Source organism: Dendroctonus ponderosae, unplaced genomic scaffold (genome assembly GCF_020466585.1).
Source record: "Dendroctonus ponderosae isolate FM_Combo_2020 unplaced genomic scaffold, Dpon_F_20191213v2 Dpon_F_20191213_6, whole genome shotgun sequence".
Taxonomy (NCBI): Eukaryota; Metazoa; Arthropoda; class Insecta; order Coleoptera; family Curculionidae; genus Dendroctonus; species Dendroctonus ponderosae.
This window is the reverse complement of record NW_026018814.1, coordinates 13,890,232-13,907,862: the sequence shown is the minus strand read 5'-3', so window position 1 is coordinate 13,907,862 and position 17,631 is coordinate 13,890,232. Positions and strand designations below refer to the sequence as shown.

The 17,631-nt window shown below is 34.2% G+C and overlaps 1 protein-coding gene across 9 annotated transcripts in view; it reads left to right on the top strand.

The window, feature by feature from the left end:
- LOC109543812 (homeobox protein homothorax) overlaps positions 1-17,631 on the top strand; it is a 250,340-nt gene that overhangs the window by 71,844 nt on the left and 160,865 nt on the right. For all 9 annotated transcript variants that reach the window (XR_007281844.1, XR_007281843.1, XM_019913687.2 and 6 more), the window contains 2 exons: positions 1,826-1,876; positions 10,697-10,747. Coding sequence is in view for 7 of the 9 variants with exons in the window: in XM_019913687.2 (XP_019769246.1) it covers positions 1,826-1,876; positions 10,697-10,747 (102 nt within the window). In the remaining 2 variants the exon portion in view is untranslated. The remainder of the gene's footprint in view (positions 1-1,825; positions 1,877-10,696; positions 10,748-17,631) is intronic.

Genomic DNA, 17,631 nt, shown 5'->3' with positions numbered 1-17,631 from the left:
TGCACTTTGGTGAATAAGTTTGTCAGTCCTTGGCCGAATCAAGTGGTGGTTATAACGTATTCATCAGAAATAAATGAACGGTCGTTAAGCGAAGTCATAGAACACCCCGGATCCCATTAACCGGCACTAATAAGACAAAGGATGTTTCCGATGGTCATAAAAGTAACAACTCGTGCTGTTTTCTGCATATCGGGATAGCACGAGAAGAATATGCACCATAAATTTCTTGTTTGGATATTTACAGTCAGACATAAATTATTTTACGGGCCCGCTATAAATTACTAGCACGCCGCGTCAACGGCAGGTGATTTTGAACCCGAAGGTTCCAAGCAAGTTAAACAGACCAGCCAGCGGTTATGAAGAAACGCAGCGGGACTGCCTCGGCTAAAAAGATACTTTTAAGTTTTTGTGGGCTTCAAATCGGCTTCTTATTTTAGGTGTCCGAATTTATTTCGATCTCATGCTGTTTACACTGTTTACGGACCATGCGACCGTTGTGTGGGCGGCATCTGTCCGAAATTATAGGCTAAAGTTCAGCTTTTATCCGAATATTCCATAAGCCTCTGACAGTCAACCACAAGTCATTCAAATCTTCTTACACACTGTTTGACCTGCTATCATTTTTCAAAACTTTCGCAAAAATCAGTTCTGTGCCAATTAGGCAAAGTGCAATTTAAATTAACCCATTTACACTCATATGGAAATTACTAGCAATGTTTATCTGCCAAATATGTAACTAACTAACTAAACTAATTGTTCTGAGTGAGATTTTTAGTTGGTGTTAATAATGACTATTGATATTAGCCGACAAATTCTGCTCGAAGGACCAGCGAGCGTTCTGCATGTGCTTGTTAGCATAACGTGTGTCTGAATCTGTCTCTTAATTAAGAGATCGTAATAGTTCACAATTAAGAAGCCTTCAATCCACTAGGAAACAGGTACGCTTGAGGCTGGATATGATAGTAGCTTCTATGAGACAATTAACTCCTGTTAAGATCCGAAAGAGAAAAAAATATTGTGTTTGAAAAACGAATTTGAATTATCAGTTCTAATCCACTAGAATTTGACAACGGCTCTAATTCTCAGACTGCAGCAATTTTATATACGAAGCGAAAATAGTCAAAAACAACGTATCAGGACGCAATTCATTCTAAAATTATGAATGCATTTCTTGTTTCGTAGAAGAAGATGACGTACGAATTATAAATAACTGCAGACTGTATAAACAAATATTTGCACTTACTATCTACGGTGACATGCCATTATATCATAAACAACAACATATTTGTACCTTTGAATGCAAAACTCCGAACATGGTTTTCATAATTGAGTCAATGCCGTGTGCCACGACTGTTAACCATAATTGCAAATAATAACTCACAATTGTTAGCTTATTAATTTGGATTATTTTATTTATATTATTATTAAAGTACCTTCACCAGCAGTAAATGTATGAACAAACTTGAAAAAATCGTTTGATTAACTGTTTCGAGTTAGACAGCTATATTATATCCCAAAGTCGAGGTATAAAAGGTATACTTAAGCTAATATGCTAAAAGTCACATGAAAATAGCTATAATTAATATGAGAATGGGACAAAAAGCGGTTGGGGCACGTGGATTTTAGGAGGAGGACCCGATCTCCATGTAATAACGTCTTGACGAATAGTCGACTTTATCGACGCCGTACGATCAAGCTCCCTCACTTTAGAAAACTGCCGTTAAATAACAGGGTACCAACACCACGTATTTTATATTATAATAAAGTCCTGCCTTGCCGCAGCTTTGATGTTTTATGGAATTTTAATTTGAGCTTTTTGTTTCAGATACGTCAAGAGAAACCTTATTATATAGCAGACCCTGAAGTCGACTCATTAGTAAGTGAACATTCTTTTTTTTTAATTTATCTGGTGGTTACGCAACATCGTTTATGTAAATATTTGAAAAAAAAACTTTTCACTGAACAGCCTAGATTTTTAATTGCCTATTTACGCAGGCGGTGCTGAACCAGTGATTTTGAACCCAGTTTGATAATCGAATGTCGTGTAAATTAATACAAAATCAGATCTTATCGCTGTAGCATTGCGAAATTGTAGGATTAATTTGATTAAATAATCATATATGTATATAAGTATGCAAACTACGTTTTTTATTATTTACATAACACGTTGTTGGCCTGCCGAATGATATCAACTTTAAGGGAAATTAATTTTCGTATAAATTAAATTCGGAAAACTGTGCTTGTTTGGACATCACTACCTAACTAAAGACAACATTAGTGTTCTGGACACAATTCAAAAAGGTCATGGCTATTTTTGTCTATACATAATGCATAACATACTAGAGACGCGAGTATTTCTATGACATACGTCCAATTAAACAAAACTGAAAAAGTAAAGTGGTTTCGACGTAGAAATTTAGTAATGAAGACGGGATGCCTAAAAATACAAACATACCATTACATTAACGTAGTCGATGTGAGCGATGTTATGGCGCTACGGAAGTTACGAAAAGTGGAGACTTTACATTTTTGTTGCTGTGAAACTTTGGCCAGCATCGAGCATAATTTGCTTTAGGTTCACTTGGACTTGATCTATGTATTTCACAATTATCCTTAATCTCGTATTGGTTAGTGGAACTATTTCTAATTGGGCATTGCTCATAATGAAAGTTTTTTTTATTTGCTCGGTTAGGAGCCCATTAGAGAATTACATTTCTTGATTTGAGATAGCTATGTTTCATTTGTTTTTTTTATGAATTATTGGATAATCAGGCAAACATAATCCGATGGCATTGAACCGCAAATTACCTTATTCAAATTTTAAATGAATGAATTTTGAACTTGGCAAAGGTATTTAGGAAAGATTTGTTTACGCAAATTAGTGCTAGGCATATTTATAAAGGGAATAATGAAAAAGTGGTAATAGATTTAGTATTGAGTGACTCATTTGCAGAATTTTTATATTTCGAATTTTTATACTACGTGTTACTCTTTTCTCCCAAGAAAGTTATTAATAATAATAATTAAATAAATGTATTAATGAAAAAAAGTGAATTATTTTTAAATGCATACACCTCTGGAATGAACTTAGGTTTTTTGTTCGATCCAAGAGGAAATGGGATTTCTATATATTTAAAATCTTCAATATTGTCAGTGCCCCCCAGATTTATGAATAATAAAGACTCTGTGCATTTAAGTACTAATTATTTGCTGCCTCTTTAGAATCTCTAATAGAAACGACAGAACAATATTGCTAACTCCAATCCGTATCTCTCCATACCCACAATTTTTACCAAATAATACTTATCAATGTTAATAGTAAACTAAAAATGTTGGATTTGTTTATCGGATGAAGATGTTCTATTTAGTTGTGTATGTTTAATTTTTTGTAACAACTTCTTTTGTGGGTTATTAGTTTCCAACTAATCAATGCAAGCAAATCAAATAAATCAAACAAATAAAACTCCGATGTTAACAATTGGCCATGCACTAAACCTCGAAACATTTTAAGTTTATTATCACTTTTTAAAACTTGTAATACTTTTTAAAATAGGTTTGTATAGAATATTTGGCTTTGTTGCTCAAAATTGTTGCGGCTTTTCTACACTCAATGCTTCTTTATTCCTATACAATTCTTTCAACGTAGAGAGGGCAGTGGTCAGTTTAATTGTTTCTTAAGAATTTGTCGACCCTTTTAGATTTTCGGTTTGACATTGTTGTTAATACCAGAACAAATCGTTCTCAGTCAAAGTCCTTTTTCTTCATTTCACGAGAGCCTTTTCTGTATATTAATTCTCTAAATTCCTTGATTACATGTCGCTTTTAGTGGATTCTCGGAACGTTAAGGACCTTAAATTCGTGGAGAGTATAAGTGAGTTTCAGTTCAGGGCGAAATCTATAGAATTCAACTTATTGTGACCGTTTATAATTAACCTGAAGGACCTTTTCCAGTCGTATCGGTGTAGAAAAGATGGACATGAGCAGCTGCCTCATTTCTTATCACAATCACTTTGACCACGCGTTCACAAATTAAGACCTGGTTTTTATCAGTTCCAACTGGTCCTTTTGCCATTATCGAAATAATCCTAAACTTAATCAAAACCACATTATAAGTTCCTGTCCAATTTACAATTTAAAACAACAGAAAAAAACGAAAGTCATCCATCCTACTACACCGATCTCGAGTTGTTACATCAATAGAACGAAATTATCCTCAACTCGAGGCAATTTAAATAGGTAGTATCTTTGTTTAAAGTAAAGTAACGATGTCTATGTTTTCGCTGCATTGTAAATATACAATGTATCAGTGAAAATATTCCTCTCGAACTGATATCTATACCACTTAAAACAACAACTGTGTATTTAAACAAGCCCAGATTTATAATAAATAAATATGGCGCGCAATTGAAACTTGAAAGATAAATTTACGTTTGATGCATACACGTTCATTCGAAAGATAAATGACTGAATTAAATAATTCGGATAATACCAAGTTAGTTTATTCGGTTTAGTATTCGAGAAGAATGTGGCGCAAATTTGCAAAAAGTTATCCTAGCTTGACGCCCTTCGATCGCACTGCAAATGAACCATCACCTTATTTAGTATTCCAAAAGCAAAATTCAATAAAAGCCCCATGGGCGATTATGGAAAACCCGTCGAGCGTTACTAAAAATTGGGTGCCCGGGTGTTATGCCACTCACCCTCGATATACGTCAATAATAATACCATTACTGACGAAACTTAATTAAGGAATTAGTTCAAACCCCTTTTCAGTTCTCACATTAAGAATAATTGTATGATGTGCGGGTGTGAATGCATAAACACCGAAAAGATGCAAACATTGTTATGTAGTTAAGGCAAGGACTCTTTCGGTTCACATGATGGGGATATCGAACACTTGAATTTAGGGCTTTAAGTTAATCATCCCATCTGGGTTTGTTAGAGGTGGTTTTTTAATGAGCGACTGATCGAAGATTTTAAAACAGTTCTTCCCTTTGTTTCATCAATCAAAAAATCTAAATCTATAATTTGGAAATGTTGTCGGAACTAGTGTTTTCACTCAGTAAAAGAAAGCGACACAATTTTGCACAGAACAAGTTCAGTTCCATAAAATCGTTCATAGTTAACTTGCATGTACTCTGAACGCAATTAGATTTCATCAACATGGTTACATCGTCGAAAACAATTCGGATTTCATGATTTCAACAATAGCTATATGAAAATTGCATGTTTACAATTATGAATACTAATTGAAATCAGTCAGCGTGATATTTTCTGTTTCTGAAAACGCTGTAAGAGTAATTAAAATGTTTAATCGTGTTCTTCCTCATAGACACTAAACACGTTACAATTTTATATTTTAATTGAATTAAGGTAGTACGACCTGCCAAAACAACTGCCCAACCTGACAGCAATTTCACAGTGGTTGGTATGAATTTAGGATGCATGAATACCCAAATGTTCTTTGCCAACTATAGAGGATTTGCCAGTTGTTGAGGCATGGAGCTCTTAGGTTTTTTTAAGCAATTAAAACACATCTGACACACCTCATTATTTTGTTGATTTATGGGCTTCTCAAAGGTGCATTTTATTTTGTCTACTAAGAAACATAATATTTAATAAAGCTGCCTTGAGCTTGCTTGATATGCGGCAAATAGGTGGTATTGCTTTATTTCCCATTAAAGGAGCACTTACTACTTTCATGGTTGAAAACTTCTTTTAAACAATACCTTCAATCGTTGGTTCTTTTGAAATGAAGTCGATTTATCCTGTACATATTGATATGGGCGTAGCCCGCTTCGTGTGTTCTCAAATATCTAATCTAAACCACTAGCACTGACTAAAGTAAACAGATTATGTTATAAAAAAAATCATGAAAGGAACACTTATATTTTTAATAACCTCCTTGAAAAAAATACCACTGAATTGCGTTTGGACCACACACGAAATCCGTCTCGGGTCACAGTGGGTAGGCTTCCATTGACGGCTTCCACGTTCATGTTTGTTTCTCTCTTGTGGAAGGTCAACAAAGTGCTCCTTTTTTTCGTTTGGCTTCAAAATGATATTATTAAATATAGTCTTTAGTGGTTGATTTCGATAAAGTTTCTTCCTCTCAAGATAAAAACTTAAGAGCCTTCGCCATTTTGGGGAAGGTCAACAAACGGTCTTTATCTGTTGAGCCTCGAAGCGATACGCAAGTCTCTGTTAAAGTTTTTTTAAAGGAGAAGAGAGATAATACCCTAACATCTTCACGCAATAGATTATTGGTGATCTAATCTTCCTGCTGACAGCTTTACACAAAGAATAATCTCAATGTATGCAAATTGGTTGTAGTATCTGGTATCTATTTGTGTTACAATAGGTTCAAGCTGTTTATGCTTATTTTAATATATTGGTAAAATTGATTTGAAAAATCTGTCACTTTTGCTTTCTAATCAGATTTAAATCTAAGCAAATTGGCGAAAATATTGCTTCCGGTTTCCTTGCCTAATATTTTATCTTGGTTTGAGCTTGGTCAAATGGAAAAACAGCAAAACTGGAATATAAAATGAACTGAAAAACAAAATTGTTTTGAAAAATTAATTAGTAAAATAAACTTCCACATGAGCAACAAAAATGTTACATCAGTTTACGAATTAGTTTTGCTACAGTTTTTAAAGTTGGTTTAAATGGTTTTTCAAGAGCTTACTTAGAAAAACGCAGATAACACCTGCATTATTTCCGTGTTCAAGCACTTCTTTCATAAGCAACTGTAAAAATGGTTAAATAGGTACAGCAATTAATACTATTTTTTATATAAAATAATGTGGAGTAGATAACTTTCTGACGAATGCCGTCAACAACTTGCTGCTGTGGAGTCATAAAACAAACTGAATAGAAACACTCTCAAAAGATTGATAAAACCAATTTTATGAAATTTTATTTAACTCTGGTTTCCGCTCGGAAGAATTTTATAGATCGTAACTGAGTTAAACGAAGAAAATTAGCAGTAAAACTGAGACGACTAAGCGGCAGCGCATCAGGTTTATGGCTCATAGTGTTGCTCTTGTGAGAGCATTAACTTAACATTAATCACCAAATCATGCACTGGATTTTAGATGATGGAGATAGAATTCATCGCAGTGGGAAATGGTCGAGCTTATTACTATTTGAACCATTTTACTTGTGATTAAAATACGTGGCAATTTGCAAGATCATTAGGTCTATTAGAGAGTTGAGTGGAGTAGTAGAGTTTTTACTTAACAAGTCTAGAAAATGGTAATTTTCTGCACCCTCGTGCAGATTAGCAGACTGATGATGTGATGTTTTAGTGATGACCTGAAGATTTAGTCTGAAAATTTGAAACTGGCAATTAATTCCAATATAAAAATAGTATTACCCGTATTCCACGAAAGTTGTGGTTTATGTATTGCAGGATTCACCAACATTTTCCGGCATTCGAGAAAAACTGTTCTAGCAACTATCAATTTGCGCCGTGTAAATAATGTAGCAAATAGTATATTGTGGTTTGAGTAGATTGATATCTCAACATTATTTATTTTCTACTCTAAGTCCTATTCTAAAAGCTTAGTGCCTTCTAATGCTTAATTTGTTAATTTTCATAGATGATTTATGCAATTCCTGGTTTCATAGCAAAAAATGTCATAATTTATGTTTGGCTTTTCAGCAATTCAGATAAGTACAAGGATTTTTTCAACATTGGATTTATAACACGCATATAAATTGGCAACAAGCCTCTGATACGCATAGTGATGGTTTTATTGCTGTTACTTTACGTTAAGGATAGAGGCAAAATGTGTGGAACTTATCTCTGATTTTTGCGTTTCAATTTTGAATAAACTTTGTATTTGCATGCCATTTTTTCCTCGAAAAACTTTCCCGCTGGTATTCAATGACGATATTTATTTACAGTTATTGGTTAACGGCGTTATCATATTTCTTCTTAGGAATCCCCAGTCTTGACATCATCAATTAAATATAACATATACAGATTCTGCTGGTTTAATATTTTATCAGTACGCATAAAATGTCGCTAATTATTTCATCACCAATGCATACAAGTATCTCCAGTGCTAACTGTGTAGATCGTTATGGCTTACACCTACTCAGTAAATATTCATTTTGGCGTATGCAGCAGCCATTGTCAATTATAAAAGGTGCGAAGAGCAAACGAACTTTAAAAACGCTAAATATTGTCAGCAAATATTTAAACAGGACCCCAATTCGTTTAATAAATTATCTGTGAAAAGACATATTTACGATTAAGTGTGGTCATTATCCCCTGCTGGGTTTCTATTGGGTATAATTTAATTTTGTAATTGCATTAATTCGCATTTTTTTTAAACTCTAACTAGTAAAGTCTGCACACATTACTTCCCATTCAGTTGATTCCGCTAACTTTCGTAAATACATTTTCTGCAGGAATTACTCATGCAATTTTGAGAAAAATTATTCAACATTCGAATAGTATCAGCTTTAGTGTTCTAGATGTTTATTAGATGTTATTTATGGATTATGATATTTAAAAAAAAATCAGTTCTCCAAAATATCTGTAGAATTATAAAATGAGAGTGAATTGAGAATTATGCATTGATATGTAAAATGAAAATTATCAAAATCTTTGAAGTTTTGATTTTAGATAAATTTTCAGTCTATTTGCAATGTTATGAATTGAGAATTATCCATTGTTATGTAAAATGAAAATTATCAAAATCGTTGAAGTTTTGATTTTAGATAAATTTTCAGTCTATTTGCAATGTTATGAATTTTTGCATCTGCTTCCTTTTCAACTTGCAATAGATTTGTTTGGCATTATTAGTATCAATTGGAGCGCTAACTAATTCAAGCGTTACAAACATTTTTGTTTTATTAGAGGACAGATACACTTTTATACAGTTGCTTAATTTCCCTTGAGTTTGGACAAACGTCTCAGCATTTATTAAAAACAGTCTGTTTCTGGAAATTTTGGTATTTTTACACTCTATTGTGTTGATTTTGTGTTGAACTCCTAGAAACTTTTTTAAGTTTTCTTGATATCATGATATTTTTCACTGCAAAGCTTGACTTTCATTATTTGCAATTTTTTCTGCTATTTCCGCATTTTTCGGTATCGGACATGGAAAACTGAATGTGGAGTATTCTCCACATATTTCTTCCTCTAAACATCCCAAACCAACAAGAAAATGGAAGAAATCAGATTCGTTTCAAGAAATAATTTCTCGATTTTTGCGCTGGCGTCTGGAAATGAGTCAGTTTAAAATTCGAGTTGAAAGTCAAAAGATTTGTTTTTGCTGGTAGGCACTTGAAGCCTTCGATTTGAACCCTGAAAAATCGTTTTGAGTTTGACATCTTGTAGTCGTGCCCAGTTCTGCATCTCCAGAGCTATTTACTCTTTTAATGGCATACATATAATTTTTGCTCTAAGCTTGGTAACGAATGCAATTTATTTTATATATTCCGAAAATGGTAAAATTATGAATTTGGATAGAAACCAACGGATTAGTTTTTGTTTGTAGACACTTGAGGGCTTATGTTTGGCTTATGGGAATTAAGATTAAGTCGACCAATTTCTTGAAGTAGGTGCTTAACTGGGCTTCACAGATTTGTCCCGAATCCAGCAATATCATTAACCCGTAATACTTTTACATGATCAATTACTGTTTTGTGATACGAATGGTACTTCATCTGGTCATGTATCAGGGTGAATTTTTTTTGCATAGTTGCTATGAGAGAGGCGTGTATATCAGTAAATTCCTTGGTAGTTATTCTGTATTGCACACGGCGCAGTTTGCATGATATTTGAGGGTAATTAATTGTTGAAACTTGAAATCGGTGCTTTGATGTATTTGAGGAAAGGAACCAATCTGGTACTGAGAACCTTGCAATTTAATTCAATAGTACAACGATAACTATGGAGACTTCTTTAACGAAAACGAGGGCATTACCATGGTACGGTGGATTACGGTGTCATTACTACCAGTTGTAACAATGAGCAGCGAGCGTTATTAGATAAATCACTGCTTTCCGGGGCAAATTAGTGTCTGGGCCTGTATTTTATAGGAGAGGCGTAGGTGTGCTGTGCTCTGATTGGAGCGACCAGACAGTCAGACTCACGAAACAGAAAATTAACCGGCAACGCTCCAACAATGGATTGTTTTATCTTTTGCGTGCATTTGCTCGGCTCTATTACAGATAATTTGGCTGTAATGGAATTCTTAGAGCCTACGTTGTCAGTCCAGTAATTGCCTATAGACGATCGGGTTAGTTATGGTTTATTTTGCCCTTAATGACCGTACCTGATGGTGGGTTTAATATTTATTTCTGATTCGCATTAAGAAGGCGTACCCAATTTAGTACCACGAAATAGATATATCTAAGGTAAATGAGATTAAATTACCCACTCTCGTTAAAGTCGCCAAAAGTCGAATAAAATTCAATAACAAGGGGACTATTTCATATGCTAAGTGATACTGTGCATGGCACTCAAAACACATTATTTATAGCGCAATTAAGAGTTCATCTGATAGGGTCACAAAGCACTTTAACTACCCAAAGCACTTGTAAAGTCCATCTAAGTAAGCAGACACCTTTGCTTCAGGATACCAATGCAGGTTCAAGCCTAGTTTTAAAATACACCATTAGTCAATATGTTTTCCAATATCTGGTACTGTTATTTATCGGTTTTTTTCAATTGCAGATGGTGCAGGCGATACAAGTACTCCGGTTTCACCTCTTAGAATTAGAAAAGGTAAGTTTGCCATTGATTACTGTTACATCTTAAGATTAATTTGCGCAACATTTTCTCATGCGTTTCACACGTTCGAGTTCTTATTTACATACAATTAGTTGATCATTGTTATATTCAGACGTACGCATACATCACAAGAACGCTTCAATTTACGCAATTAATTTAATCTATTCATAGCAAAATTTCACTCGATAGTTTTCGGGCTTTTAAATACGCACTAGCAGCATCTGTATATCTAGTCAATTTATTGTGCCATTTATTTGGGCAATTGATTCTTGTTGTTTTAACATTCAAGTTGTTACTTTTCTAGGGTTATTCAATGGTTTATGGTCGACAAGGTTATCCAACGAGTTTGCATTTTTATAATTATTTTACTAAAGATTGACTTGAGATAGGAAACCGATTTTTTTCGCAATTCATGAACTACAAATGACTATTTGAATCAGAACCGAAACTTTCACTCTTTCCAGTTTATCTCAATGATTTTGATTAAAACACAATTGTTATAAATAGTTTTGTATGTATGGTAATCCTGTATTTGCAATCATCTTCTACTCAACATTCCGTCCAAACCCAAATTAACCAATTCAAATATAAGTGCACATTTTTCCATACAATTCATGCGTTTTATCGCTTTCGAAACTTCCATCCGAAAGTGTTTTCTTTTCCGATGAATCTCAATGTGGCACCAGACGTGTTTTTTTCGAAAAAATTGACCTACATTTTGACTGGAAGACAATGAAATTGTATATTCGGATACATTTTTACAATTTTGTCGAGTATCATATCTGTTTTTCAAGTATACAAATTAGAATGAAGTTTGAGTTCGGTATTCGCGGCCATTGCTTGAAACTGATCCTTTTGGGCATTGAGACCGCCGTGGAAAAGAAATTCTACTTGACATTTTGCAAGCACAAGTGGCTGTGCCTAACCTCTGAGGGTGGAGGTCAGGCGTGGTTGCGAAACGTCAAAAACAAATAACTTTTCACGACGGCCTAAAAGGCCGAATAATCATCATGCACAGGGAAAGATTAAAAACCAAAGTGCATTTAATCTTTGATTAATTAAATTAATGATGATATCTAGAAAGCGATGAATTTCAATTATCGGTTCATATTGATATACATTTTTGCAGCCGTTTGGTCACATTTTTTCTACTATTTTTGCTAGTTTATTCAAATATCGGTTTCACATAATAAGCACGATTTAAAAACGTGTTGAGCAATAAATTTTTAAAAACCCAGGCCCATTTTTACCTTTCATAAATTTGTGTGCTGCGCCACTGACCGCTGAAATAAGAGTTTGCAAATGCACATGCTGTGGTTCCACGTTCAATTTAAAAAAATGTTTTTGTCTTTGAATTTATATCCTAGTTGTAACCGGAATCGAATTATTAAAAAAGAATCCGAGAGAACTTTTTGCCAAAAAAAATCAAGGTTGCAAAATTTCATTTTGAGATCTGAACTAAGTTTCCACAAAGAATGGGCAAAAAATATTTGATGTAAAACTACGCCAGCTCTCTCATAGTATTGCTAATATAATTCAGATTGAAATGTTGAGAAATTTCCCGAAATTGAAATTAAAAAAAAAATGTAAATAAATGATCTCTTGAAATCAATGATGAAATTTTCATATTTCTTTACAACTGTTAGAGCTAGGATAAAATGCGAATGACAAAACATTTTCCAAATTGAACTGTACACAGTGGCGCACCACAAACGTTCCTAAATGAATCGTCAGTAATCGTGTACGTTTTCCCATCTTTTACATTATATCGAAACTTGCAGACCACCTTTCCTAATATCTGGTTAAATTTAAAAGATGTGTATGACAAAACTGTAGAAGTTTTACGTACATTCATCTCGTATAAAGCATAGCCAGGTTTGCTATAAAAAATTATTGTTTATTGGACATTTGGACACATGGGACATTTGAACTAGTCTCGAGCAAGTGCAATTGATTTAATATTTTTTGTCGCTTTGGGAATGCATAGAACTGCATTCTGGTGTTTTTGTGAGCCTTTGAATTACTTCGTTGGAAAATTACATGACATTTTTTTGAAAATTATCACATTGGTCATCGACTCGCAAATTTTTTTACTGTGAACCGTTTTGCGAAGGTAAAGAAAAAGGTTTGAAGAAACCGTAGGAAAGTAAATTAAGAAGTTCAAACATGTTTCCCAGATAAAATAATACTTTATTGCTCGTCCGGCTATCTGGTTAAATAATCTATATTCTAAGAGGAAATTTGCGCTTTTTTTAGTGGCAATAAGAAGCAATCCATTTTTCACTAATTTATAATAAAACCTGAACAAAAAGCTCGTCATCAGTTGTTAACAATTCAGTGTTTAAGAAAATTTGAGGTTTTCAAAAGTATTTATAGACAAGACCCATTAAACTTCCGGTGGAATCAGCGTATTCAAAGCACATTACACATTCTGCTTTAGAATTTCCGTGTTGTTTCGGCTAAACGTTTCGTAAAAATAGTCTTTTTGCGTCGCACATACGAAAATCGATTAGATTGCATTTGCGTTATTGACTTTTGAACCAATCCTTTCATTGCCAATATCCACAGTTGTAATGGATGAATTAAGATTTTCAAAAAATAGCTCTTTAATGATTTTTGGATAATTTATAATTTTGTATAGTCAGATATAAAGATGGAAACTGGTTCTCTCACTTCAGTCTTGCTCTTATTGTAATGTTAATAATAATCTCTCGCCTTTTTTTACGTAATTTGCCAATGACTTGGATCTGATTGTATTTATACGTGCAAAAGTTGTAGCAGTAGATTTCAATATTTCTGTTCTCTGTCTCTGTTCTAATAATTCCTCCTACTATTTAGTGAGTCCATGAAACAAGCAAATACCCTACTACAAATTCATTTAGCAGTCTATTCACATAGCCACTTGTTAATTCACTTATGGACAAACCTCCCGACCAGAACCCATGTAAATGGCTCGATTTATTCCCGCGGTACCATGGTGGCGACATTATAAATTTGAAACACGAGATGACGAATCTCCTGACGTCGAATACTTATTTGTTTCCAATCTGGCAGCCAAATCTAAATGACGAGGGTGGCGCCTTTCTTGTCATTTTCGGCTGATGCTTTATCAACATTCTATAAGTATCACCTTTAACCTTCCGCTATCGTCATCGGTACAACAGGAAATAAGAAACTGGGAATTTGAAAAAAATTGATAGACTTTTTACTTCCATCAAGTTTTATCGCTTATTTTTCAAAGCGTTGACAATCACCGCCGTTGTTGATGGTTTGCTTTGGCGATTGCTCTGATTCAAATTACATCCTTGATGCCTATCCAAAATGGGTCTAATGCTAAAAGATTAGTATCCAGCAGCAAACATCCACTATGCTGGTTTACTGGTATTTTGAACCTCTACTCCATTACCTCACATCTCTTGTGTCAATGCCACAGGAAACAACATGTACAGGATAATTTCACACTAATAAAAAATGTGTTGCGGAAACAAAAAATATTTATTTTATGTTATGGTTTCTTAAACATAAAAACCATGTCCAGATGCAGGTAAAATAATGTAAAATCTATTGTGATTAATGTACGGTCGCGGTGCTGCCCTTGGATTGAAATACAAAGACATACTTTATCCGAAACTCTGTCACTCGTCGTTTTTCAAGATCAAAAATATTTTGAGCCCAGCAATTTCAGAGTCGTCCACTCTGCGTGATCGTTTTGCATCGGGATTCAAATTCGAGGTCGTTGAAATCTCACAAAGTCGCAAGTTGAATCGGTTTTGTTCATTTTTTTCATCCGCGTTTGGCGGGGTCGCTATAATATGCAAATCGAGTCAGATGCCTTTCGAAGCAGACATTATCAACTAGCTCTAGCGAAATGTCCGAATGATTTGTTGGCTTTGAAATTAAATTCCCTCTTATAGTCCTGGTGATTTGCATCTAAATAATTATTGTAAATTGCCTCGGTTCTGCGTATGAAACACTGGAATTTGAGAAAGCTTTGAAAATAGGCAGACAAAAATGTAATGTATTTTCCCAGTTAAACGGAAGAGTTGAATAACAAAGATGAGCGAAAAATGATGTATTAAGATTGCAATATCCTGTATTACTGTCTAAAGGTAAAAGGTAAAGTAATGGCAACAAAACAAATAAAAGTAAGTTCGAAATGCATAACTTATGGCGTACCAGCTGTTTACAAAGAATCGCCGATGCAATGGGCACGATTAAATCCGAATTAATTTGCATATTGTTACAATCGATCGAATATCAATAATTTAAATTGTGTGTGAGGCTAAATGCAAATCATTTTACATATGGTTGCAACATTATCCCACGAGCTGGGCCCACCTTTCGGTCTGTATCTAATCTGACAACAGGAAATTCTAATTTACGGTCGCATTTCTCGAATCGGGACCGCACTCGTTTAACATCTTTTTAAGAATTGGAACCATTTTTATCTTTTAAATGTCTTATATAATGGTTTTGGGCGATGGTTTGGCTCTTAATGAATTGAACCTTTCTGATTACGTTCGGATTTCTTGTACATGTATAATAAAAACTCGCCTAATCGAATAATCGAAAGGATGGTTCTGTTACTTTCCACTGTTTATACCTACCTACGTAACTTTATATTTCAAATGTAATAATTCCAATAATATTGAATATTTTCTGTTGTTTTCTTCAGTTTCTGTTTCTTATTTATCTGCATCTTAATCGGGGTTTTTGTTATAAACACGTTTCCGTCGTTATCTAGAGATCGAACAAGAGTATTTAAAATGTTTTTTAATGAGTTATTTTTACCTTAAAAACAGTTCGACGTTGTCTTGGAAATTCAATGATATTCTGTTCTAAACCAATAAACTAAGTAAAGAGGAAGTAAGGAAAAGTCCCGGTGGGAGATTCTCCCAAAAATTTCATTCACTAGCACATTGTTTCCAAGTAAATATCACTGCTAGTTTACCTGTCACATTTTTTATGCAAAGTTTCTCATTATTAGTTAGGGTTGAGACTATACATACCACTGTTTATTTTATCCATTGAACTTTCCGGTTGAACATTATAAAATCAGAAGCTGTACGACGATTTTATATGTTTGATTAAAATGTGGTTCTGCCGATAATAATTTGAAAATTAATCATGCACGAAGGACACTAGTTTCTAATTTTTGGTGAAAAAACTGCCTTGTCTCTAAAGTTGTACAGGAAAAAATCCTTTTTGCATATGTTATAATTGACTGTTCTATTTATATTTAATGTTTACCGATGCTAATTGCCATTGTTTCATTGAAAAAGTTTCCAAGTGCAACTAACGAGTTTTTTTCGGTTCAGGATATCGCATGATATACAGGACATTTTTTTCATTAGTTAAATAACCAAACACCAACGACAGTTATCTAAACGTCCCTTTTTTGGTTTGTTATTAAATATGCCGATAGTTCTGTCTGCGGCAACAAAATAATGAGTTTGTATGGTTTTTTATATTTACTTTAATACATTTAACAATGTATGTTTACTTTGAAATGTTCAAAATGCTGCAAATAGTATTTGCTAAGCATTGGATGCGTATATCGAAGATGAATTCCATGTTGTTCGTCGTTTTCTCTGAAGAAATTATAGTGGTGATTTTTTACTTAATGTGAAAAATGTGTTACGCTACGGTTTTTTTGTTTTAATTAACTAAATCGAACAAAGTCATAGATTTGAAATTCAGTGGTTGAACCATCGGACCATTTCATCGATTGACTCGTATCTATACCGCAACATTTCTTATCCGCAGTGAATTCATTATTTTAGGAATGAGCAGACTTTAAAGCTTTAATTAGTATGTCTGTATTAACAATTTAGGTATTTAACAAAACAGTTACTGAGACCACAGGATTTTTTACATCAGTCAAAGTATTATCCTGATTTCCATTTGTTCCAACCTTCTTAATGTTTTAATGCAGCCATAATATGCGGTGCATGTGATAAACCCACCTAAATAAAAATCCAACGCATATAAGTCGGGGTATCCACATGGCATCTCCACGAAATCGTATTCAATGATGATTTGCTAAAATAATTCTCTAATTTCAAAGATTTATTGGAGTTGGCACAAAAGAGGGACATTGTGGTCCAAAGCGTGCCTTCTGAAAGTTCTTCAGTGATGTATAGTTTGTCCCAAGCTTTTTGGCAGTGACGCAATAATCGTCGTTCTTTTTCTATTACTTGTCCACCGAGCGAGACGGAAATTTAATCTTATTAATGGTACTTATTGTATTTGTATATTATTGATTTGATTTGTTGGCGAGTTTTGGTAGGTTTTGTGATTTTTTCTAAGTTGTCATTTCAATTTCCTGATACATTTTCTATTTGTGTGAGTGATATTTTCGCGTAAACAGCGGGTCGTTTTGCTCACATTGTCACCTCCATCGTTTAGATTTTGTTTAGGTCCTTCATTTTTTCTTCAATTTTCTTCCTAATTTAACTGCAAGTTTACCACGACGACGACGTTCGACGAAAAGAACACACTTTAATGCTCACAGCTATCTTCTTTAACTTTTTGGTATTTAGTGCTTCCAAACTTGGTATTAAAATTGAGCTGACACAGACGACTTGGGGTCGATTTTCGAAGCGCTTCTTGACCTTTAGCGTTATTAGACGCCTCACAGCGAACGGTGGTACGAAGAGTAAAGTGAACATGACCCAAGATGGGAGTAGCTGGGGTTCGCAAGTACGAATGTTCACGTTTGAATAGACGATGCGTTGATGACAAAAGTGGAGAAATATAGTGACTGTTTTGCATACGTGATAGGTCATCGGACAGAGGCTGAAGAGTAAAGCTAATCTCGCAAGATGGCCGTCGACCATCGAAGAAGACGGCGTCTGGGGTAACCGGTTATATGCATT